This window comes from Pyxicephalus adspersus, chromosome Z (genome assembly GCF_032062135.1).
Source record: "Pyxicephalus adspersus chromosome Z, UCB_Pads_2.0, whole genome shotgun sequence".
Classification (NCBI taxonomy): domain Eukaryota; kingdom Metazoa; phylum Chordata; class Amphibia; order Anura; family Pyxicephalidae; genus Pyxicephalus; species Pyxicephalus adspersus.
In genome coordinates this window covers 13,671,537-13,696,834 of record NC_092871.1, presented here as the reverse complement: position 1 = coordinate 13,696,834, position 25,298 = coordinate 13,671,537, and the positions used below count along the sequence as shown (strand labels likewise).

General features: G+C 39.0%; 1 protein-coding gene and 1 long non-coding RNA gene across 3 annotated transcripts in view; one reads left to right on the top strand and one right to left on the bottom strand.

Annotated features, from left to right (window-relative positions):
• Nucleotides 1-2,765, bottom strand: part of LOC140344454 (uncharacterized) — a 15,714-nt gene extending 12,949 nt beyond the window's left edge. Inside the window, exon 1 of the long non-coding RNA XR_011923565.1 lies at nt 2,652-2,765. This is a non-coding gene — a long non-coding RNA (uncharacterized lncRNA). The remainder of the gene's footprint in view (nt 1-2,651) is intronic.
• Nucleotides 2,766-2,989: 224 nt separating this feature from the next.
• Nucleotides 2,990-24,645, top strand: VARS2 (valyl-tRNA synthetase 2, mitochondrial). Of its 2 annotated transcripts, none has more exons than XM_072431576.1 (30): nt 2,990-3,076; nt 3,619-3,783; nt 5,170-5,251; nt 7,891-7,991; nt 8,382-8,503; nt 9,407-9,473; nt 9,614-9,711; nt 10,319-10,400; nt 10,922-11,041; nt 11,159-11,267; nt 11,366-11,454; nt 11,694-11,784; nt 12,446-12,573; nt 12,789-12,892; nt 14,555-14,636; nt 14,726-14,802; nt 15,815-15,890; nt 16,014-16,125; nt 16,691-16,761; nt 18,413-18,538; nt 18,911-19,015; nt 19,092-19,160; nt 20,030-20,108; nt 20,252-20,379; nt 20,513-20,665; nt 21,318-21,518; nt 21,783-21,894; nt 22,838-23,028; nt 23,404-23,502; nt 24,021-24,645. In XM_072431576.1, exons 2-30 carry the CDS (start codon nt 3,643-3,645, stop codon nt 24,093-24,095), a joined length of 3,090 nt encoding a protein of 1,029 aa, XP_072287677.1. In that variant the 5' UTR covers nt 2,990-3,076; nt 3,619-3,642; the 3' UTR covers nt 24,096-24,645. The 2 variants fall into 2 exon arrangements, with proteins under 2 accessions (XP_072287677.1, XP_072287678.1); XM_072431577.1 differs by lacking the exon at nt 2,990-3,076 and adding an exon at nt 3,274-3,498.
• Nucleotides 24,646-25,298: the final 653 nt, after the last annotated feature.

Here is a 25,298-nt window from a genome sequence, read left to right as displayed (position 1 = left end):
CTAAAACCATACTGTGTGCGTGTGTGTTATTGGGATATCTCTCCAGACGTCTGTCTCTCTGGTGCAGGAGAAGTCACAGTGCATTCGTGGAACTACAAGTAGAAGCAGATCCTTTCAGAGCCCCCATTTGGAAAGATCTGCTTCTACTTCTAGTTCCTCGGACTTGAGGTCACTCACAGACGTCTGGAGGAATACCCCAATGACACACACACACGCACAGTATGGTTCACATATGCAGTTATCCTGCGTAGGCAACAACTCCTTATTATATGGTAATAAAGCTCATGCAAGCATTTTATCATTTAATACAGCAAAATACTCAGCATCCTGTAAACCATTACTTATACAGACTTATACCAATTCTATTTAACCCTTCACTTTCAACAACCAAGGATTATTCAACATTATTTGCATTTATTTTTCTTTTATGGTATAACTTAAGGTGCGTACACACTTCCAATTTTTATTGTTCCAATCGAACGACGAACGATCGATTGGGCAAAAAATCGTTCGTAAAAAAGTAACCAACGACGCCGACGAACGAGTAAAGTCGCTGGAAACGAACGACCGGACCGGCGGATCGGATTGGACGACGATCGTTGAACATCGTTTGTGTGTACGGTCGTTCGTTGATCGTCCATGTTCAGAGCATGCGTGATGCACGAACGTCCGTTCACTTTCCTGTCGTGCACATAGTTCCTCTATCGCTTAAACGATCGTATCTATTGTGTGTACAATATCTACGAACGATCGTGTCGTTACCTCTATGTGCAGTATCGGTGCTATACGATCGTTCATATATATCGTGCATGAACGTTCATCGTTCGTTTTCCAACGATAATAATTGGAAGTGTGTACGTAGCTTTAAATTGAATCATTTCATGTTTCTTCATTTTTATTCTAACATTGTATCAATTTATTGTTATACATTGTAAAGCTCAATAAAAATTAGTGTAACAGAAAAACATGATGTAAAACAAATAATTGTTGGTTTAGCCTTTCAAGGAGCCCAGCTCCGGTAATGGACATTTCATTACCAGAGACATGTATATCATTATTAGGAGCATCATATCATGCTTTTTATTATTTTAGGAGGACAATAGTCACATACTCAAAAAGTGCATTAAACAACATTCTTAATGCCCATCATTGCTTATTACAGTGTTTACAACAGGGAATACCATCATGTTGAACATATAATAGATAAATAACATTCTACTATACACATGATAACAGTGCAACATCAGCCAAGGACCAAATAATGCCAGTATATTTTTTGTTTTTGTGCACAATAGTACAGATATAATAACATACATATACGTTAACAAGTAATGGGGAAAAAAAATTTAAAAAAAACCAGGTAGTGTGTAGCATTCAGATTAAAAGTCCATTTAGCCTCTTGCTGCAGAAGAATTTGACCCCACTCCTTTTGTCTGGGGGGGCATGTTTCAACACAGTGAATTTAAGTTCATTTTCAAATAAAGTTATAGCACCTAGCCATATGTAGGTTCAGAGGAGTTATTTTACCATTAATGACGGCATAAATATGTTTGCAAATTCCCCTTCTGAACTCACGTCTTGCCTTGCCTACATAGAAGCACTTACAGGTCCAAAAAGCCAAGTATATAATTCCTTGCGATTTACATGTTACTCTTTCTTTAAGGATGGGTACATGTTTTACTGGGATTTCAATTGCATCACTTGCTTTATGAATCCATCTGCACTGGAGAGCTGTTTTCCTGTTGAGAGCTCTTAAGCCAGGGGTGTCAAACTCTGGCCCCTAACTTCCTTTTTTTGGCCCCCAAAGGAAATCCTAAAAATAAACTGCAACTGGCCCGCTGCTTGAACAATAGGCTCTCTGCCTATGCATGGCCTCACATTGGAATAGCGTTGCTATTTAATGTAAGCGTTGCTATTTCAATGAAGAGGGAGTTTCAGCGGGGGGCCACTCATAGGATTTAGCTCCACATTGCCCACTCTGATATTTCCAGCACTCCCCCTCAGCTGTCTTTTCCTTGCTACTCCAAGGCTTGGACTTGAATGGATGGATTTTCATAGAAGAATATATTTATTATTGTTAGCCTGTGCAAAAAGGTTACCATTGAAATTTAACTCAGAAGGCTACAAATAGAGAAAGATTTTTTCTTGAATAAATTTTAAAAACATTCTTATGCCTCTTTCTCTATTATAGACTTGTTCCAGATTGAATGCGAAGCAAAACCTCTTTGTTTCCATATGAAAAGGCTTTATATCTAATAACAAGTAAACTTTCTCAATCTTTTCAATACAGTTCAAGATTTTTAATTTCGGCTCTTTGTATTTGAGTTTGATACCCCTGATTTATTAATAAACAGGATTTATATAGCGCCAACATATTATGCAGTGCTGTACATTAAATAGGGATTGCAAATGACAGACATTCGAATACAAGAGGAGAGGTTGTTTATGATAGGACTATTGTATTGGTATTTGTTATCTGACCTGTAGGAGGGGAATGCTAGAACCCCAGCCAGCTTTTTCATGTAGTCAGTGTACACTTGTAAAACAACTCTATAAAATATTAATGACTGGGTTTACACACAACTTCATTTATAAGCTGCATATTGATTTAGTTATCTGCCCATTCCAGGGCTGGCAGTGCCCTCTCTTACCTCTTCCATATACAGCTCCAGTGCACAGGACCAGACTACAGCTCAGCACCCCCACTGCAAACTCAGATCAAAGCCCTCGATTCTGCAGGCTGCTATACAAGTCAAAGAATCTGATTGGTAGTAAAATAAACCTATTGGGCCATAGTTACCTTGCCGTGCACTGATTGGCTCATAAACGTTGAACCACGCCCATATAGAAAAATTCCCGCTGTGTGATTGGTGTATGTTTTTACAGACACGCACGCTGCCGCTCCCTGTTCTGTAAATGGTGGAGGCCACTGTTGGAACGCATACTTTGTTTCCGGGATTCTAGCTTGCTCTGTGATTGGTGTAGGCATTTGTTGGAACGCACGCTGCTTCCGGTTTTCTGCTGACATCGCTGGGCGGCTTGTGTTGGCTCTCCATGCTGGGCAGACAGAGGCAAGGTCAGGCTGGGTTAGAGGGGAACAAATATGATATGGCTGTGGCTGTGGCTGTAAGTCAGGGAGGAATACAAATTCATAAGGTGAAGGACGAACAGACACATTCAAGTGAACCTGTCATGGGTCAGTTGTGCATAAAGGGGCATTTAGCAATAAATAAAGGTGATAAAATAATGGTTGTTACCCCTTGACCCTTCACTGAGGTCCCATTGTAACAATGTACTGCCTGTCCTTCCTTCACCCCTCCTTTCCTTGTGGTTACTCAAAGTGATGGAAGCTGGGAAGCCCTGATAGGAGGAGAGAACTGAGTGACAGATAGAAAAGCCAATCAGTATGTTTCTTCACCTTTCACTGTCCAATTACAAGTTGGGGTGACTGATGCCCAATGTGCTGAATAATTCTGGGATGCAGCAACATGGCAAAAAGTAAAGGAAATCTCTAGATTAATTCTGAAAGCTAATTTTATTTTTGCCTTTCTTGTTTATTTTATTATGTTTGAAGTCTGACAGATTCTTTCATATTGTTTCCCCAATGTTCCTTTCTAGGTCTCCGCTTTCCTTCAAAACATCATGATCCGCCTCCTTGTTGACACCAGTCATAATGCAGCTTGGAGAATGCCCCGCAGGGGTGTTGCTAACATCACCGAGCGGATCAAACGAGATGAACGGAAGCAACGGCAGAGAGTTCAGCAGGAAGAGGGCGCTGCTCCGGTAACAGATATAAACCCTGTGTTGTGTTAGCTACCAATAGCAATGCACAATGTTTCCTTAAGTAGATGTCAGGTTGGATTCATGGTTGCAGTGTGTTTACTATTTCTTCATGCTGCTGAAAGGATCTACTTCTAGTTCCTCAAATGCACCCTGATTTCTCCTTCACCCACAGAGACAGACGTCTGGAGAGATATCCCAATAACACACACACACACACCCACACAGTATGGTCTGTATATAATATAAAGAATATTCTCTAATCTTTATTTGACAAGGCGGTCTTTTTATACACATAGGTATAGGGGTGGTCATTATTCACATACAGCTGTTTAAGTTTTGGCCATATATAGTGTTATTTGATTCATTGCAAGGCATACATTGTATTTCAAAGAATTTAGAATTTTCACCATCTGGTTACAATTAAACTGAGTAGATAGAGGAAGAAATACAACTCCTTATACAAATATATGGCTCAAATAACTTAGCTATTCAGTCCTTATTTAACCCTTCAGCTGCCTCAGGGAAAACGCTACATGTATGATATACCCCTGGCAGCCCAATAGAGATGGAATGGTGGAGGCAGTCAGTGGTTCAGTCCCCTTCACTGCCACTGAAAATGCTGATATGAGACCCAACTCAACTCAGTTGCCTGAAGCTTCACAGGATCCCTTGCTCTGGCCACAGGTCTACACCTGCCCTATATTTATTTTGCACAAGTGCTGTGCATCATAAACATTTGCTAATAAAACTTGATAACATAGGGCCTGATTTATTAAAGTTCCCCAAAGTTGGAGAAGATAGACTATCATGGGTGATCCAGCAAGCCTGAAACAGATCTATTCCAGGATTCAAAACATTTGCCAACCGTTAACACATGAATATTAGGAAATGCATTCCAGGTTTGTTGTATCACCTATGTTCTTCCATGATAGTCTATCTTCTCCAGTCTTGGAGAGCTTTAATAAATCAGACCCAGTGTTTTGATCTTTAATGTACCTTCATGTTTAAATGCTTTCCCAGGATGGAATGTATATTGTAGTGTCCATGTGACAGCACAGGAGCACAACTGGGACAGGGTGTTGTCACTCTGACACCCACATTCCGGAGTGTCAGTGAAAATGGGAGAGTATCAGCTGCTCGGGAAATGTGAAGAATATGATAAGTTATATTTCCTATTCCTCTACCCCTGGATTTATAAATCTTTAACCCATGCAGTGCGGAAGTTTAGGTGACATACATTGCAAGAAGATGTAGAAAGAGAAAAGGCTGAAAGAGTCTGGAGGAGATCAGAACCAAGGTGTTGGCTTTATCACTAGTTTCCAAAAGCCATGTGATTCCTTGCTGATGTGACAAGTCTCCTTTTATCTCACCTTACCCTACACACAGGTCTCTCAAGGTAAAGGTCAGCGCTGGAAAGAGAAGGAAGTGATCATGTATGAAATCCCAACAGTCTCCGGAGACAAGAAAGGTCAGTGAACAGATAATAAAGCAAACTTTATGGACCTAAAATGCTTTTCTTGAATAACCCTTTTTTCTGAGAAACAGCAGAAACATATCATGTTATGGGGGTGAGATAGATGGTATGCTTCTGCCTGCGGCATCAAGGCAAGGGCAATCTCTGGGGAATGCAGACTTCTCCATATCTTGCAGGGAAGAGCTGTATATGATCTTCTTGTGTGATGAGGAACAACAACACCTCGGCCCACGGTGAAATGATCTAGAGCACAGGTTTCAAACACAAGGCCCGTTGGCCAAATTCGGCCCATCTGGCCACTTTATGTGGCCCGCGGTGCGGTGACTGTGCTCCTGAATGGAATATCCAAAGGCCTGACATTTGCAGGCAGGAGGTCCCAGAAAGCTAGGTAGATGCAGGGCGGTCCATACAAGTGCCTAATCGTGCTGCAGGTAGTAGGACCCCAGTTGCTTCTTCACACTCCTGCCGAGACCCAGCACTAAGCATGACTGTTCCAAAGTCCCGATCCTGCTCCCAGTCGTATGCTGCTCTAGGAATAGAATCTCAGTGGGATGATACATTAGCAATGTCTCCAGACTCTGAGACACCGGCCTCCACCTCAGCACAGTCAGTGGCTCCATTCCCCTCACATAGACCAGGATAGATCAGGTACACTGACTTCAGGAAAAGCTGCTAAGAACAAAAAAGCAATCACTCCCAAAATGTCCAACAAGAGAAAAGTTCATGCAGAAGGGAGATAATTTATTGAAAGGTAGGAAAGCGAATATATGTTTATGCTTCATGAAGACAAGAATGTTCTTATTTTCAAAACATGATTAATGCACGAGGATGGTGTGTGATATGGTGTCTCAGGGTGGGGAAGGAGCTATACTACCACTAAGACTATGTATCTTAGTTGGCCCGCGACTTAGCCTGTGTTATAGATTTCAGCCCCTTATGTGAATTGAGTTTGACACCCCTGATCTAGAGGGTTTATTTAGACTAAAAGTTGCAAAGGAAAAGATTAAGAGATAGAGCAAAGCACACGTGTGGGGACCCAACGGCAGGAGCAAAAGGTCTGACTACAGTCCCGAGTGAGGACCATTTAGGAAGAAGAAGATGACAGCTCCCTGTTTGTTTCTTCTATAAAGAGTTCCAGTCGCCAGACCTTTCATTTGTTCAGCAATGCTCTTCCTATTAGGTCATATAAACATTTAACACATTTTATTCCATGTTATTACATTTTATTACATGGTATTTACCAGTAAAAAATTCATTTGTGTAGAAAAACTGCTGCTGGCTGCTGTCATATTAGATGTGTAGACTTGATTGTATTCTGCTTTGCTTCCCCACTGGCTGCTACACAAAAGTTTAGAGGCAGAGGAGCTAGGCCAGCACATACAGTAATTAGACACTTCCAAAAGAGGAGAGGTTTAAAATGTGCAAGGAGGGAGTGGGCTGTGCTTGGGAATTGAATATCTTGAAGTAGTCAAATTTGTTTGCACAGTACAGCACGGTGGCCCAGTGGTTAGGACGCTAGGCTTTGCAGTGCTGGGTCCCAGGTTCCAAATCTCAGCCAGGACACTATTTGCATGGAGTTTTCAGGTTTCCCTTTGTTTGCATGGGTTTTGTCTGGATACTCTGGTTTTCTCCCACATTCAGTTTCATAAAAACATGCAGTTACATTAGTTCACCCCCCCAAAAAACAAAAAATTGTCTTTAGATTGTATTAAAGACATATGATCATGGTAGGAACATTAGATTGTGAGCCCCTCTGAGACAAAACTAGTGACATGACTATGGACTTTGTACAGCGCTGAGTAATATGTGGGCGCTATATGTATGTATGTATAATAATAATGATAACTTTAGAAGCACATTGCAAGTCATTGTTTACAAAAAGGAAATTTGCTGTAGTTAAGAATTTAAAATACTTGATTTGCAGTGTTTCTTTATTCTGCTAGTGGGTGAAAGGATCCGCTTCCACTTCTAGTTCCTCGAATGCACCCTGACTTCTCCTTCATCCACAGAGACAGACGTCTGGAGAGATATCCCAATAACACACACACACAGTATGGTTTTAGGAATATTCTCTAATCTTTATTTGACAAGGTGGTCTTTTTTTACATACAGGATACAAGGGCGTTTTCGTTGTTCACGTACAGCTGTTTAAGTTTTGGCCATATATAGTGTTTTTTGATACATTGCAAGGCATACATTGTATTCCAAAGAATTTAGAATTTTCGCCATCTGGTTACAATTAAACTGAGTAGATAGAAGAAGAAATACAATTCCTTATACAAATATATGGCTCAAATTAGCTCTAGCTATACAGTCCTTATTTAACCCTTCGGTGGGGTTGCCTTTTAAGTAAAACTATTGGTTTGCCCAGGATGAGAAAAGCAGTGTTGACTTTAACTGTAAGTGAAACTAACCCCTGGTATTGAACGTTTACATTACCTGAACCGCTAAAGAAATCCCCAGAACTAAATATTCCTTTCTGCAGCTTATGTTTGCTGTGTCAAAACACAAAGTTAAAAATCCTGATTCTCAAAGCTACTGATCTCTAAAATAACTTCTGGCTAGCTGGATATATATGTATCAGGTTATTGCCACATCTTGTGCTGATCAATATTTTCACTTACATTTTCTAGATACATCATGTCCGCTGCCCTCCGCCTACAGCCCACGCTATGTAGAAGCTGCCTGGTATCCTTGGTGGGTGAAGCAAGGTTTCTTTAAGCCAGAGTACCAGGTGAGAATGCCGCAAGCCTGGATGACACCGCATTAGAGGAGAGCCCACTTGTAATGTGCAATTATTATGGGAAACCACACAGCCCACATCACTGTGGTGGCTCTTATTGCTGATCTTTCATTCTAAAAAATCCAGTTGCCTGCTTACCATGCTGATGTTGTGGAATTAATTCTTTAAAGTCATCAACTTGGAGCAATCAAAAAAGGTCTGACTGAACTTGTAACATGCTGGCTCCACTTAACTTCCTTTATGTCAGCCAGGCAGTAAGAATTTTTTTTTAGAGGAAGTCAGTAATGGCATCTCACATATTCTTCTTGTTAGGTTTCCCTAATGTGATAAGCAGGAACATACAGTTCCTTTTGCAGTCATGTGATGTTTTTGCCGTTTTAGAGTCGTCTCCCTCAAGCTACTCCAGAGGTCTTCTCCCTTTGCATTCCTCCACCAAATGTCACTGGCTCTCTTCACCTTGGACATGCTCTTACTGTGGCTATTGAAGACTCTCTTGTTCGATGGTAAGTCCATGCTTAATGCATTGCATTGGTTTGCCTGGAATGTATCTGTGGGAATTTAGGCCCATACAGCCACAACCAGGTGACTAGAAATGATTAGGGGGAGATTGCCTAGTGGGAAATAGTCTCTCAAAGGGGCTCACATCAGATGTCCCTACCATAGTCAATGTCTTTCATACAGTCTAAGGTCAATTTGTTTTGTTGGGGAGGAAGTCAATTATCTAACTGCATGTTTTTTCATTAATATTATTAATGATAATAAACAGGATTTATATAACGCTGTACATTAAATAGGGGTTGCAAATGACAGACAGATACAGAAAGTGACACAGGAGAAGAAGACCCTGCCCCAAAGAGCTTACAATCTAGGAGGTGGGGGAAGTAACACACACTAGTAGTAGGAAGTAGTAATGGTTTCAAAAGACAGAAGGAGATGTGTTAGCAGGTTTGAAAAAATGTGATTTGAGTGCTCTTTCAAATGAGCAGAAAGTATGGGCAAGCTGAATAGGACAAGGAAGACCATTCCAGAGAGTTGGGGCAGCTCATATTTTTTGGAGGCAACCCACGTGGGGAGAACCTGCAAACTCCATTCAGATAGTGCCCTGGCTGGAATTCCAACCTGGGACCTGTTGCTGCAAAGCCCAGAGTGCTAACCATTGAGCCACCGTGCTGCCCAGTTAACTTTGGACTAAATATTTAGTTTTTATTTATTATAAATCTGCCCATATGTAACTGGACATTTGTTTCCCTGGACATTTATTTAATAACATTTGGTCACCCATTGTGTACTTCACTTATAATTGTAATCTCTAAATCAACTTATTGCATATAGAACACATAGTCCAACATGGTAACTTTATTTTTCCTTAATAACACATTGATCTCTTTGAATCTTCTATCTCTCAGGAGGAGAATGCTGGGTCAGAAAGTTCTCTGGGTCCCTGGGTCTGATCATGCCGGAATTGCAACGCAGGTAATCTCTGATTTCTTAACCACATAAATGTTCTTTGAAATGAGTGTGTCTATAATACTTTACCAACCAGCCATATTCCAGCGATCACTGTTCTAGGACAGGTTTTATAAAGAATGAATCCAACAAATTGTTTATTCTAGGCTGTAGTGGAGAAGAAACTGTTCAAAGAACAAGGACTTTCCCGCCACGATCTGGGCCGAGAAGAGTTTCTAAAAGCCGTCTGGAAGTGGAAGGAAGAGTGAGTGACTGCTGTTTTTTTTGTTACTAAACTGCTTTTAAAGGGGTTTCATCATGTCTCTCTAAACTCAGAGTCAAAAATGTAAAATATATTGCAGCTTATCAGTCCTCATGTGTGGTGACTGTATTCATTTTTTTTCTTAAACTATCACCTTTGACAGACTCAGCATTTACATAATTCTTTGGGTAATTAACCTCCTGGCGTTATTCCCGAGTGTGGCTCAAGGTGGATTTTCTATGCAAAAAGTGGTAACCACACTGGGAGTGGAATTTCCAGGGAAGTTAAAACTCTTACCCTGTTCCCACGTTCCAACGGCATCCTTCAGCGATGTTGGCGTCTTCCCCTGCTGATGCTGGTTGGGCATCTGCATCCCCAGTGTGTTAACGTTGGGGACGGGAGGCTAGGGGAAGCGGATGCTGGCCGGGCATGTGCATGCCTGGAGGGCGGGACCGTGTAGGCTGGACCGGGTCGGAAATTTACAATTAAGAGGATTTTTTATTGCACCGCTTTTGCATTTAAACATCCTCTTTATTCATACTTAATTAATAGATTTCTTTTTGTATGTCTGAATTACCATTAATGTATTTTTTTCATACATTCCTTCTAGGAAAGGGGACAGAATTTATCATCAACTTAAATCTCTTGGAGCCTCACTGGACTGGGACCGAGCCTGCTTTACTATGGATGAGGTACATACTGAACATTGTACTTGTAGACTTGTATCCAACTTTGTTCTTCGCAGCTGTTTGTGTTTGCACAGTTAATTTGTTTCTGATTATTCTGTTTTGGCTGGAACACATAAACAGATCTGCTGCCAATTTTTAACTATTTTGTGAATTTTCTGATCCTTCAGAATCCCCCAAAAACAAACAAGTCCCCCAAAAAATGTATTTTTTTTAAACTCTCTGAGCAGCCGGTCACAATAATTGTGAACACACAGCAATGTGCAGCACTTTGCTGATTGAAAATCGCTCATACATTCTTCTTTGCCTTGTGAAAGTGTTCATTTTTTAGTCTTTGTAAGAAATACATTTTTGTTGCTGTTTATAAAATATGACAATAGTTGCAGACTCTAAACTGATTTATATTAGTTGGGAGATACCAAATTGATATGGAGGTGAAGTAAGGAGTAGAGGGGACACGTATTTCTCTGTCTGCTTGTTTGTTATATTTTTGATTTATCATCCTTGGCATTTTTTATCATTTCTAGGGGTTCTCTCGGGCAGTGACTACAGCTTTTATTCGACTCTTTGAGGATGGTTTAGTCTCTCGCAGATGTCGCCTAATAAACTGGTCTTGTGCATTAAGGTCAGCTATATCTGACATTGAGGTGAGATTTTTTAAAAATTTGAAACATGATTTGGTTCTACTAATATTATCGCTCCCTCCCTGTCTCTTTACTCCTCCAGTTGTATTGCACATCATGTTCTGTATTCTCTGATTGCAGGTAGATAACAAACAGTTAACTGGTAAAACTTACCTTAATGTGCCGGGATATGAGAAGAAAGTTCCATTTGGACTTCTGTATAGTTTTGCCTATCCCACAGAAGGTGGAGGTAATATCTTCAACAGATTTTATTGCCTTTATGTTTATTATGATTATTTTCTTTTTGTAATAATAAATCTTTCCTCTTCCTCCATATGCCTTTTTTAGATGACGAAATTACAGTTGCCACCACACGTCCAGAGACCATGCTGGGTGACACTGCTGTCGCTGTCCATTCAGATGACAAAAGATACCAGGTCATTATTTCTGAAATTAATAGTTTATTTAGTTTAACAATATTGCTAACATTTTAGAGTTCTGACATGGCTTAAGCAAATAGAAAATAATATTTTACTGGCAACTGAGGTGTACTTTAGGTTCATAGTCATGGCAACACACACTAGTTGCCACAGAAGCTTCTAGTCCTTGCATATTAAGATTTATAAAAAGTCCTTGTAAATAAGCTGTTGATTATGTAGCTTCATTTTCTTCACAGAAATTCCATGGAAAGAATCTTCTTCATCCTTTCACTGGACGTTCAATCCCTGTTGTCACCCACAACCTGGTCAACCCTGAGTTTGGCACGGGTCAGTATTGTGTTACCTGCTGTTTGCTTCTACAGATGACTGCACAAATGCTTTGTATACACTGTGTGATTTTCTTTCAGTGTTATTTTCAATTGATATAATCGTTAATTCAAATCAAATCTATTTGATGGAAAATAAGCATTCAACATACCGACCGCAAGTTTGAATATTGATTTGAATTATATTTTCTTTTACCATAATCTGTAATCAAAATATCAATTGTAAAACAAAAGTGGTTTTGATTGCAATGTTTTTCAATGTACACACAATGGTTAAACAAGCAACAACAAAAAATGTCTTACACCATCAAATTTGGATATAGGCTCTTCTAATATACCATTAAAAATTATTTTTTGTGCGATTGATTTGTTATTTTAGTGAAGTTGATCGTCTAGGCTATTGCATAGTGATGCCACAGCATGATCACGAATATTGTGTGTATAAAGTATATCCAGATAAAGTCTGATTTATCTCTGAGTTCTGATTACAGTGTGCTGAAATGTTGGCTGGTTTCTGATAAGAATCATTAAATCACAATCTTGTGTGTTGGTGATTTTGCACTCCTCCTCTTATTGCTTGTAGATATCAGAACAAGGGAAAAGAGAATGGTAAGCAGATGGTTCCATAAACAGCGCTCATGTATCTCTGTAATGTATTTCAGGAGCTGTAAAGGTCACCCCTGCCCATAGCCTAATAGACTTTGAGATGGCAAAGGATCTGGAATTACCTTCAGTTTCTGTGATTGGTGAAGATGGGACAATGACACCGGCCAGCGGAGACTGGGTCCAGGTAAAGGATTTTCTGATATTTGTGTGTTTCCAGCTTTTTTGTTTGCATAACTGGTGACACACATTACATTCTGATTGTTCAATCCTGCCAAAACGTTGTGTTTGTGAACAATACCTTCCATGAATTCCAACATAATGTTTGACAAATTTAAAGAGCTGTACATTTAAAGTTCCAGCTTCAGCAAAATAAAACTCTTAATTTGTTCTGTTTGACAGGGTGTCAGAAGATTTGATGCTCGAGAGAAGATTGTGGCTGCACTAAAAGAGAAAGGGTTATATAGAGGGGACAGAGAACACTCCATGGTACTTCCTATTTGCAGGTTGGATTGTCCCTTCCTTTTATTGTAGAAGTCCACATTCTAATTCAAGTGTTGACAACAATATTTAATTCCTATTTACACTCATCAGTCAAAATGTTAAAACCCCCAACCTGATATTGTGTAGGTCTCCCATGTGCCACTCTAACAGATCTAAACCTTCAAGCATTGACACTACAATATATATGAATGTGTTCTCTGGTATCTGGCACTAAGACATTAAAAAAAGATCCTTCCACAGGTAAACACCATACACATCCCCAGCTAACTATATGATTTGAAAGGAGAAGTGATTTATCCGATCAAACCACCTTGTTTTATTGCCCTGTGGTTTAGTTCTGATGCTCAGTGGTAGACTGGCAGGTGTTCATGTTGGACAGGGTTCAGCACAATTGGCATTCTGATTGATCTAAAGCTGCTCAGCCCCATGAACAGCATATTGTGATGCACTGACACCTTTCTCCAATGGCCAACATATTATGTTTCTCAGCAAATTTATGCTAACCGTAGATGAACCTAAATTGGCTAACCTTACACCCCAGTGCATTAGTGAGCCTTGGTCAATTAGCATTTATGATCCTGTGGCAGGTTCACTGAATGACCATACTTGGACCACTAACCACCGCATATTAGAAACTCTCAACAAAATTTGCCATTTTACAGATGCTCTAACCCAGTAATCTGGCCACTATAATTTCACCCTGGTGAAAGCGGATCAGATCCTTATTCTTGTCCACTTTATCTGCTTCCAGTATGTCACCTTGAAGAACTGACTATTCACTTACTACATTAAATGTTATACTCTTTACCATTATTTTACCAGATAATCAATGTTATTTACCTTACCTGTCAGTGGTTTAAATGTTTGGCTGATGGGTGAATGCTAGGATAGGATAGAGCATGCCTAATAATGGTATAACATTGATGTTGCATACACAAGTGTATGTATGTCCAATTTATTTTAAATTTTAGATAAAGAAAGCTTGAAAATCATATCTGTATGCTCCTTATGTAAATTCACCCTCTTTGTCTGACCATTGCAGGCCTGATTTATTAAAACTCTCCAAGACTGTAGAGGACACACTTTCATCAGTGAAGCTGGATGATCCAGAAAACCTGGAATGGATTTCTTAAAAGTAACTTGCTATTTGTTGGAAAATGTTTTTAATCTTGGACCAAATCCATCCTTAGAGAGCTTTATTAAATCAGGCCCAGAAAGTGAGGAGAGCTGAAAAAGTTTTGTTACCTAAACGAAAGATAAGTGAAAATTTTCCAATGGTGATGTCTGTCTTAAATAAAGCTAAATTGCGTTGTTAACACACACAGCATATGCTCTTACAGAGCAGCTTTTTCTTTAATGGGCGATCTGTCATCACATGCACCGACCTACAACCATATCTGTGTACACAATTACAGAAGTCATCACTTGGCCCAATAAAGACCAATGCTGATTTGACTGTTTCACAGTATGTATGCTTAATAAGGCTTTCTAACCGTTTTCTGCGTCTAGTCAGTGCGTCACCACTCTTTTATCCGTGTCCATGCACCTCCCTGTAATGGTATAGTCACAGAAACTGTAATAAATCAGACCCGTCACTGGTTTATTATTTTATCTTCCTGATGGTTTAACATTCCACTTCAACTATTTTTTTCTGTATCTGCCAGTCGTTCTGGGGATGTGATTGAACAACTATTGAAGAATCAGTGGTTTTTGAACTGTGAAAAGATGGCACAAAGGGCTCTAAGGGTGAGTTAAGTTAACTTGCAAACTAATACCTAATGTGAGTTTCTGTGTATATTGTTTGTGATGAGTTTTCTGCTTTAAATCATTTTCAGGCTGTTGATTCGGGACTGTTAAAAATCAGCCCACCCTATCATCAGAAGAACTGGAGGAATTGGCTGTCAAATATCAGGTACGGTAATATTTAAATGTAGTTTATGTTTTAAGTCTCATTCATAATGAAAATCTTGCTTTGTATAGCAGTTCCACTAAAGGGTTTAGTTTGTAATTTTACCATTACCTTTACCATGCCACATTGCTAATGACATTTGTCTGCTGATCCTCCTTTCTATACAGAGCTGGTTTGTTCTTTGGTAGAAACCATAAAACCACCACCACCATACCATTTCCAACTGAAAGCAAATGCCTGAATAAGAATTTGCAAATCCCTGGTGGTTACCCTAGCCTGTTGCTGTAGTAAAGTAGTTAGTATGAAGCCTTAGTCTTATTAACAATTGTAAGGATTGAGCATGTTTATCCACATAGTTCATACACATTCCTCTGATGGGGAGATTGTATTTTCATGAAATATTCATTCTTGATGCAACAAGATTAAAATAAATAAATAATAATAAATAATAATATTTTAAGTTTGGCTCTCATCCGTGCAGGTATCCCCTCCTCTACTAAATGGCACTCCACTTGTGGCTTCAATGATAGTCAGTATCATTCAACCCATTTCCTGTACTTGCAGGTAGTCACACTGCTGAGGCTTGCTTTGTTTTTACAATATTACTACACTGTATGGGGATTAAACGCCAATTTTTGACCATGTTCTGTGCAGAAGTATGGACCACCCATCTCTTCTCGATCTATTGATCTTGCCAAAACTTCAATGAGCTTCTAACTTCTATAAATTGTTAAGCCCAATTGTCAGCCTAGCCCGTTCCTCTAACTTCCCTAGGTTATGGAGAAGAGGAGAGAGGCTGTTCTGTAGTCTTAACACTCTGGGTGTCCTTGGATGATGAAATCTTCATAGATGCAATACAGTGCATGAGAGTTGTCACCCCAGGACAGAAAGTGTGAAAAACTAAAGCCTGTAAACTAATGGAGCCACTAGATCTATGGTCCATAAACTGCAATATATTGACTGTATTATTTTGGCTTAGGTCACCATTAAAAAATGTTTTTCTCTCTCTTTCTAGTGACTGGTGTGTATCACGGCAGCTGTGGTGGGGACATCAGATTCCTGCTTATCTTGTGACTCATCCAGAGATGCAGGTATATGTGTCTATGGCAAAAATAAAGAGTCTAAAGTGCATTAGCTTACCGATAATTTGCATTTGTCTGTGCACTATAGATAATTACTTCTGTTATGTGACCTGTCCTACTTTCTCTCTATAGATCACTGATGAGAATGAAGGATTCTGGGTAGCTGCTCACAGTGAGGAGGAAGCCAGGAAAAAAGCTGCTATAGCTTTGGGAAAGGCAGAGAAGGAGCTCAGTGTGAAGAGAGGTTAAGCGCAAGTTTACAGTCTGTGAACACTTGTACAAGTTTAGAGATATCAGCTAATCCAATAATTGTCACACAGAATGACAGGCAAATCTTAAAATGTAATCAGGGAGGTAATGTGGTTAATAAAATAAACTTTAAAACAGAACTAGACTAAAAACATATTGACACTCACCTTTATATGATAAATTATGATTTTCGCCCTCCTTTTTGTAAGAGAGCTTTTTATCTAGTTGGCCTACTAGAGGTTTTTACCTTGTTGTTGATCTTTGGATTCTGAATACTCCTGGTCTAGTTTCGATACACTGAACACTGGTGGTTGATTTTGAGCTTCAGTGCTCATAGATCCCTTCTAGCTACTACACAACCACATTAAATTTATCAATAAGGAAGAGGTATCTCTTGTCCCAGTTCTGATATTAGTTCATCACATGTATTTGGGTAGCCTCAAAGGTCAATATGGGACAAATATTTAGAGTTTACTGTAAAATAGAAAAAAATCAGTCTTTGCATCAATGTTATACATTTTTAAATATGAAGATGAATTGTGTTTCTTTTTTCTTCATAGATGAAGATGTTCTGGACACTTGGTTTTCATCTGGTCTCTTCCCGTTTGCCATGTTGGGATGGCCGGAGGATGTGAGTACTGTTTCATGTTCGTGTAGCATAAATGCTGTTTTTGGAGTGTCATCAGGTAGAGACAGATAATCATTCAGATCATTTGTGTGTGTATTATGCATAAGAATTTATTATTATTAATATTATACAGCATTTAGATAGCACCAACATATTATGCAGCGCTGTGCATTAAATAGGGGTTTCAAATGACAGACAGGAGGAGAGGGTCCTGCAACAAAGAGCTTTCAGTCTAGGTGGAATGCTTTTTATTTCTCTTAGTGTTTCTTAGTAATATCATATGAGGAATCTCTTCCCACATATTTACACCTTCACTTACAGAAACAGCAATTTGCTAAACAACATCAAGCAAACAGACAGAGATTTAAGGAAAATGTACAAAATCAATAAAATGTTTGTAAAAGATAAATATATATATATATAAAGGCCAAAGTTTATTACTTCCAGTATAAAAGTGTCAAATTTCACTTAGAGGAAGGATATTTGCATCAAACATATACAGTGCAGGCAAGCTGCATGTGTACCAGAGATGGTGTTTCATAACCTCATAAACAATTTTACATGTGCATAACACCCACATTTTAACTCTACAAGTTTCACAGGATGAAACCTCTTCTTCAGGAGGTGGGGGGTGTAATGTATGAGCTAAAATTACATATAGCCAGCCAAATCAACATAGACCATATCTTTTTTTTTCACATATCCATAAGCAATATGACACACAATTGGGGGAAAGATGGCAGAAGACTTCACCTAATCCTAGTGTTGTATCAGGCTGCACCATACCTGATACAACACCGGATCTGTATCTGGTTCAGTAATGTTCTAATTTTATTTCTTTTAACTGTATATTTTAGGCATTTTATACCATTGGTTGTTTCTAAAACCTGTAACTTGAGAAGCCAAGCAAAGGCCAAAAAAAATGCAGTTAGGTTAAATGACCTCCCCTCAAAACAGACGTTAGACTGTGGTAATGGCATATGACTATGGTAGGGACATTAGATTGTTAACCCACTTTGAGGGACAGCTAGCGACATGACTATGGACTTTGTACAGCTCTGCGTAATATCTTGGCACTATATAAATACTGTATAATAATATAATAATATCAGAACTGCCTGTAGACTTCCTGCAGTTAGGTTGTTTCTTGTTACTGATTTTTAATTCTATGATATGTTTTTTCTGTGCTCGTAGTCATATTTATAGAGGAGCAGGATTTTGCTTCCACACGTAGAGCTTTCCATCATAATTGGTGACTGGTAGGGGAATAGTCAAAAAGCCAGGTGAGATAGAGAAAGCAGCTTCAGATATGAAGTAGATGCAGAACGATTTGTGAACGTGGCACTGCTTCCAGTTCAGCAGGTCTTTAGGAGACCAGAGAGCGGCACAATAATGACATCAGCCAGTCTCAGTAACAGGTATACAGCGTTTAAGATGATCTCACATTACAAATATACAGCTATGGGCTACAGGAGTGCCTAGGCACACTCACATACCAAGAAGAACATTACTTTTGTAAGTGAAATTTAAAACAAAACATTACTACTTCAGGGTACTACTAGTCCAGAAATAACATTCCTTAATGTTTCTTCATGGATATCAAAACTTTTACTTTTTAAGTCCAGGTCCTTTCCAAATTTTTTTCCTTCCGCAGACAAATGACTTGAAGCAATTTTACCCTAACTCTCTGCTGGAGACCGGCAGCGATCTGCTTTCCTTCTGGGTGGCTCGGATGGTGATGTTAGGGGAGCAGCTCACAGGGCAATTACCATTTAAAGAAGTAAGTCATATTGATGCTCTACTGTACATTTCATGGGTCATACATCCCATTGGGCAGAAAAAAATCTGTTCCCTAAGTGTATGCCTTGAGTAATAGAATGTTGAGAGTTTGTTTTTTAAAAATTTGGGGGAGAACATATACAGATGTTCCTCTGTACCTGTGATTTCTGACAGCTTTGCATAGTTATGGGACTTTATTTAGAGACCAACCTGCCCAATTTCTATAAAAATGTCAGCATATACTTGTGACATTACCTTAGAAAGAAAGGTTTGATATGTTCCTCAAATTTCATTTGGTAAATCCTATACTATGAGATTCTGAACATTTAGATATACAGTATAAGAGAATATCCCTGTATGTTTATGTGTTAAGGTATTCTTACATTCAATGGTCCGCGATGCCCATGGAAGGAAGATGAGCAAGTCTTTGGGAAATGTCCTTGATCCTCTGGATGTGATGACTGGAATAAGCTTAGAGGTACAATGACTACTAGGATAGACATCTGCTGACTTTCCCGGAATTACCATGTCCTAATTTCTTTTCTTTCTCTTAGCATTTGAGGGAAAAGTTAAAGGACGGAAATTTGGATCCAAGGGAGCTTAAGGTGGCAGAAGCTGGACTGGTAAGAAAAGCCGGGTTTTTGTAGGGTAAAGATCCTTGTGTGTCTGAAATGTTTGGATACAACATGAATGCCTTTGAAGAGGTCTGGCGGATAGGAAAATGAAGGTCTTAGCAAGGTCATTGGTTTAAAAGCAGTAGCCTTAAGTTATAGTCCGCCTTAATAAGGAAGTCAGATTGTTCTGTCAATGTATATACTTTTTTCTTTTTCTGTACACTGGCTGACACATGGAGAGCAAAGTGCTTTGTCTTGGCATGATACCCCTTCTCAACCCAGCTATTAAAGATGACAGTAGAATTTACAAGGGGCAATCCAGCTGACATAGCTCTGGAGGGGTGTGCTTTGGTTTAGGTATGTAAGCCCTGATGTGCAAACACACTGGGAATATTTGCTCATTGGCAAGAACCTTGGATGTCAGCAGATGAGTTGACGTCTGCTTGAAATTTCACCCATGAGATAACATCATTTTAAATCTGTTCTGGAGGTGTGGAATCTGTAGATTCACATGGCCTTCCTATTTCTATATTTATCTGTATGCTTTCAATACTAATCAAATAGTTTAAGTAATGTGACTTTAATATACATTATAATTAGATATACCTTTTCTATTTTATTGTTTTAAAATAGATATGTAAGAGCCTTTTTCTGCTTAATGCAGTCTTTGAAAGTGGTCAGGTTCACATTTGGGTGCAAGATTTTCATTCCCATATTCAATAGATACTTATATATGACTCTCATTCTTATATGAAAAATTAACAACTTAATTATTTATCATTATAACCTGGTTAGAGATTGGGTTCTCAAAGGATCATGGTAAAGGTGTCATATAAAACTTGCAAACTCTTTATAACGATTTGTCTTTTTCGTTTTAGTTAAAAGATTTCCCAAGTGGGATCCCTGAGTGCGGTACAGATGCCCTTAGATTTGCTCTTTGCTCTCATAGAGTACAAGGTGAGAAGAAACCTCTACTCAGCTATCTAAACCTCATACTGGAGCACACAAGGTTTAAAAGTTGTCTTTGATAGGCTGCTTCTTTTCTTTCTTCTTATATTCTGTATTTTTTCTTTATTTATGTGTCCTTTTCTATGTTTCAGGAGATGATATTAATCTGGATGTTGTGTCTGTCCTCGCTGTCCGCCATTTTTGCAATAAAATCTGGAATGGTGTGAAATTCACATTAACAGCTCTGGGCGATGATTTTTCTCCACTTCCTATGGATCAGGTTTGTCCTCTTCCAAAAGTCAGATGAGGTCTTTTATTACTCGTGGTCAACATTATATACTGGCCATGGTTTTTATTCATATAACTACCCCACAGTAGCACTTTGCTTGGAATTATGCGCCTTTCTCTTTTAGATTAGGCCTCAGGTCCCCATCGACCGATGGATTGTGCATCGTCTACGGCAGACGACAGAGGAGTGTGAGAAGAAGTTCCAGGCACTTGAGATTCATGGCGCTGCTGGGGCCATTCATTCATTTTGGTTGCAGAGCTATTGTGATATCTATGTGGTGGGTATTCCAAGATACACCACTTTGTAACAGCGAAGATAATTGTAGAAGCATTGTAGAGTATACAGCATATACATAACCACCAGAGGGAGCATCTCCAAATTATACATAAGTAGTGACCGTAAAACTGATATAGTAGACATTAAAACTTAACTCCAGGCACATTTAAAGAGCTACCGTTTAATTATTTTGGTATTCATTAGCATATGTATTTGTGTAGTTCTGTAGTTGTGTTTAAATTGGCTTCCTATTACTCCCTGTACAGCACTTATATTAGACTGTCTTCCTACTGAGACAAGAGTAGAGATATGACACATTCGCTGTGCTATTACTGCTTCATTCTCCATTCACATGTTTGGGTAGGTCATAGACCCACTGCAGTATAGACTGGAGAGGTCCAGGGCTTTGTTGTGCTATCTAGCAGAATGCCTAGATCACAGTACTGGCTGAAAAGTATTTCATAGGTGAAGCACATGTGTGTGTGTGTGTGTTACAATATCATTGTGTACTCACTAAAATGTATTTATTTCCTAATAGTAAGGAGCTGAACTATTTGTTCTTTGCTTTTTGTAATTAGGCCTTGTTTTTTCTTTTATGAGTATTAATATTTTTTGTCTCATGCATGGAGCTTTTAATGTCTCTTTTAACACAGGAAGCTGTAAAACCCATCCTGCATGGACCAGGAGCTGCCGATGCCAAACAAATACTCTACTGGGGAGCTGAGAGTACACTTCGCCTTCTCGCCCCATTCATGCCTTACCTGTCAGAAGAACTCTGGCAACGTCTTCCAGCTGACCCTTCTCACAACGCTGCCAGTGTCTGTGTTGCTGAATACCCAACCTGTAGACACATGGTAAGGGAGAAGTTCTACCTGTTAATGTTACACTTACGTGATATTTAATCAGACAGACTCCCAAAATATTAAAATGCATGCGACCTTGCTCTAGATTATGTACCTTATGCTGATAGAACACATCATCAGCTCACATTAATAACTTTATTATAGTTTAAGGTTAATTTGTTTGTTGCATACATTAGTGCATAATTTGCATGAGAAAGAAAGAGGAATTGGTATTTTACATGTGTTTATTATTTAATTATTTATTTCCCTGCACAGGCTCATTGGAATTTTCCTGAGGAAGTGGAATCCTTTGATTTTGTTCTCTCAATAATTGGGACACTGCGAAGATTGAGGAACGAGTTCAGCGTGACTAAGGCTAGACCAGAAGGTGAGTGGATAAGACTGAGCATGGTCTGTGGCGTAATCTGATTGTTGTTTCTTATTGGATTTCCCACAACAATTTGCCTGTTTTCACAGTCTGACAACTGCTTGCACTAAAGCCTTCTAACATCTTTTCTTCCTTGCAGCTATGAGCTGCACTATCAGACATTAGCAATCTGATAAATCTTAAGAAGTAGGTGGAGATTAGCGCAAAATCCCCGTTAACGTTATGCTAAGTAACTTCTCCACAGCCAACATTCTCAATATAAAGGACAATTGTCATCCTTTCTTACTATATATTAAGTCCCCCATATTAATTGTTAATAGATGGCATAGAGCCTACAGCGACCAGGCATTTTTTTTTTTTTTTTTTTTTTTTTTTAAGCCTAAATCCCCCTTTTTTCTGTCTTGTGACCAAATCGGCCTTTGGAGTTTCCCTTTCACCTAGCCGTTGAAGAAGATGGACAGAGCGATTATGTCATATAATTTATAATACATTACTATTGCAGTGCTCAACCCAGAAAAATTTTAAGCTGGGTGGGAAGAAATTGTAGGTGGGTGGTGGCCCCTGTATTGTGACCCAACTCATCAGTAACCATCCAAAAACAGCCGGGTGGTTGCTGAAAAGTGCACCCAGCTAAAAAGGGCTGGGGAGAACACTGCTTTGGATGGTAATGTAGGAAAAATATTGTTCTTCATTATATTAAGTTCTACCTTCATGTAAACCCAAAATCTCCAGGAAAGAAACTTTGCAACAGATCCACAAATATATTTTGGTATAAACCGTGAGGCAACATACTGAAGAAGAGATGTTGGGCTTACAAACATCCTCTATATTCCAATTATAATTTCTTATTTGTTTACTGGATTAACAAAAATTTTAGAAAGCAACTTGTAACTAGAGGTCTAACAAGTCATTTTTTCCCCATGTCTGATTATTATCACCTCAGTCCACGTCTTCTGTACCCGGGAGGAGGACCTGGTTGCTCTTCAATCTTTCCTGTCCCCACTGCAGACATTGTCATTCTCAGGCTCTCTTCAAATTCATCTGTCTAGTGATACATCTCAGAAAGATGATAAATGGATTGGCTGGGCCACTGAGGAAGTGATGGATAACTGCCGTGTTTATATGAATCTTCAGGTAAGAAATATCTGACTAATATGGGAGCCAATATTGATACACAGATTGATGTGTGACTATACTAGGATACAGGGAGAGACTCTGCTCATGTGATTAGAAGGTAGGCTGCTACTCCAGTAATGTGAATAAAGTCATGATGATAACAATCAAAAGTAATGATATGTCCTGGCAGATATATGTTATATATAACATATGTTACGTGGATGCTTTATTGCTGTTGCGTTTTTGTTTTTGACTGAAAATACCATTAAATGATATATGCATCAAAGATTACACACCAAAATGATCTACATTTCCTAATGTTAGCTCTGGTCCTGATTGAAGATGGTATTTCACTACCTAAAACCTTTGACTAGTTTTCCTTTTATTTATCAGGGATTGGTTGACCCACATTCAGAGCTTGGCAAGCTACAACCTAAACTTGAGAAGTTAGAGCGTCAGCTTCATGCCAAGAGGGCACATGAAGAGAATGAGGTACTCTGTGGATGGTGTTTTATATATGTGTGTTATTCTATGTTTATGTGTGACATGTTGGCCTGGGTAGATTACCTGTTAATCAAAATATTAGTGCTCCTTACAAGAAGCTTTATTGTCTCCTTTATAGGGGGAAAAAAGTCCCAATTTTATCCTACCTTCACCAAACTCCCACACTGCCCTGACCTCTGCCTTAGTCCAGCGCCAGTGGTCCACTTTCGGCACAATGACACGCTCATTCTCCCCATTTCCTGTGAACCCAGCCTATCATTTACTACCCCCATCACGCAGGCTCGGCTCACAGTACGTCAGTCCTGGAGGAGGAGGGAGTGCTAGTGATGTCCAACAGAACTGCCATTCAGACTGGGTAGAAGATTGCTCCAAAATATGTGTAGTTTTTTTTTTTTTTTTTGTTTTGGGGGGGGGGGGGGGAGGCTATAGAGGGTGGGGAAGGCAGGTGGTGTAAAAGGTAAAATGCTAGGTTTCACTTCAAAATCTTTTTTTGCGATTCTTTGCAGGATAGCTCACTACACCTGAAAATCTCCAAACTGCAGCATACAATAAGAACTTTGCAACAAATGTTGAAGGACTAAATTACCCTTGGACTGTGCAATACAAAATGACATCATGCAGTCACTGAATATATTGCAAATGTGTATGTTGCACATTGTTGAATGAAACAAGGCCTGGCCTGATCACCAATAGAGTCTTCCTTTAGGCTCCGTGAGCAGAGCTCCATCACCTCCGGGTAGCCGTGACAAGAAGTGGGCTCAGTGGAGATTCCAGCCTGCTTCCTCTCCAGTCCCAGACTTTGTTCCTATGGAGCAGACTGTAGAATGATGTATAACAGAACTGTTTTGGTTTTTCCAGTTAAACCATTATATTAAAATCCTATCGCCCAATAGTTTATATAAAAAAATGTATTATGACTGGTTTCATTTACCGAGAATTCAAAGAAAAAATTATTCTTTCTAAAGATGTCCATGAAACGAGGCCCAGTCTGTGCAGCAAATACTAAACTTGGCTGTATTTATTTGTATACTAGTAGGTTTTTTTATCAATTGTTTTAAAACCCATATACTCATGGTTTATATATTTATGATAATAAGTATTTTTTAAGAAAATAAAAAAACTAAAACAATACCAATTTAGCATGTGATTGGACTACAATGTGCTGTAGATTTAAAGGCATCTACCCATCCAAATTGAAAATCAATTTTTTTAAATGCATACTTTCAATTTTTTTTTCTTTTTGTAAATAATTTTTTTGACCTAGCAATGTGCTTCTAAACCTGCTAGCAAATGTACTTCCGAAGAACATTTCCCATTGTACAGCTTTTTCCTCATTATGTGCCATTTTCTCTTTTATTGGATTTTGCTGGCCCAGCTTCCCGGCTTCTACCCTCCTTACTACATATCCTTTTATTTTTTAACCGGACAAGAGAAAAGAAATACAAAGTAGTGTAACTTGTGAGTGAATCTATTGACTTCACTTTAGAGTTGGCAGCACCTTTAATCAATTCTGGAGACTTCTGGGTGCCTACCCAAAGGATGGTATTTACAGGTAAATAACCATTATATATTTTTATATATATATATATATATATATGTATATGTTATTGGAAACACAGTTATCCTATAATATATTATAGAAAAATTGTTTTTTTAAATGAATTACCTTGTTTAATATATTCTGAGGGAAACTCTTGCAGCTGTCCTTCCTAAAAATGTTGTATTGCTGGACTTGCCCACAGATGCCCAGTTAAGGGACATAAAAATATGAAAAAAGTATGCCA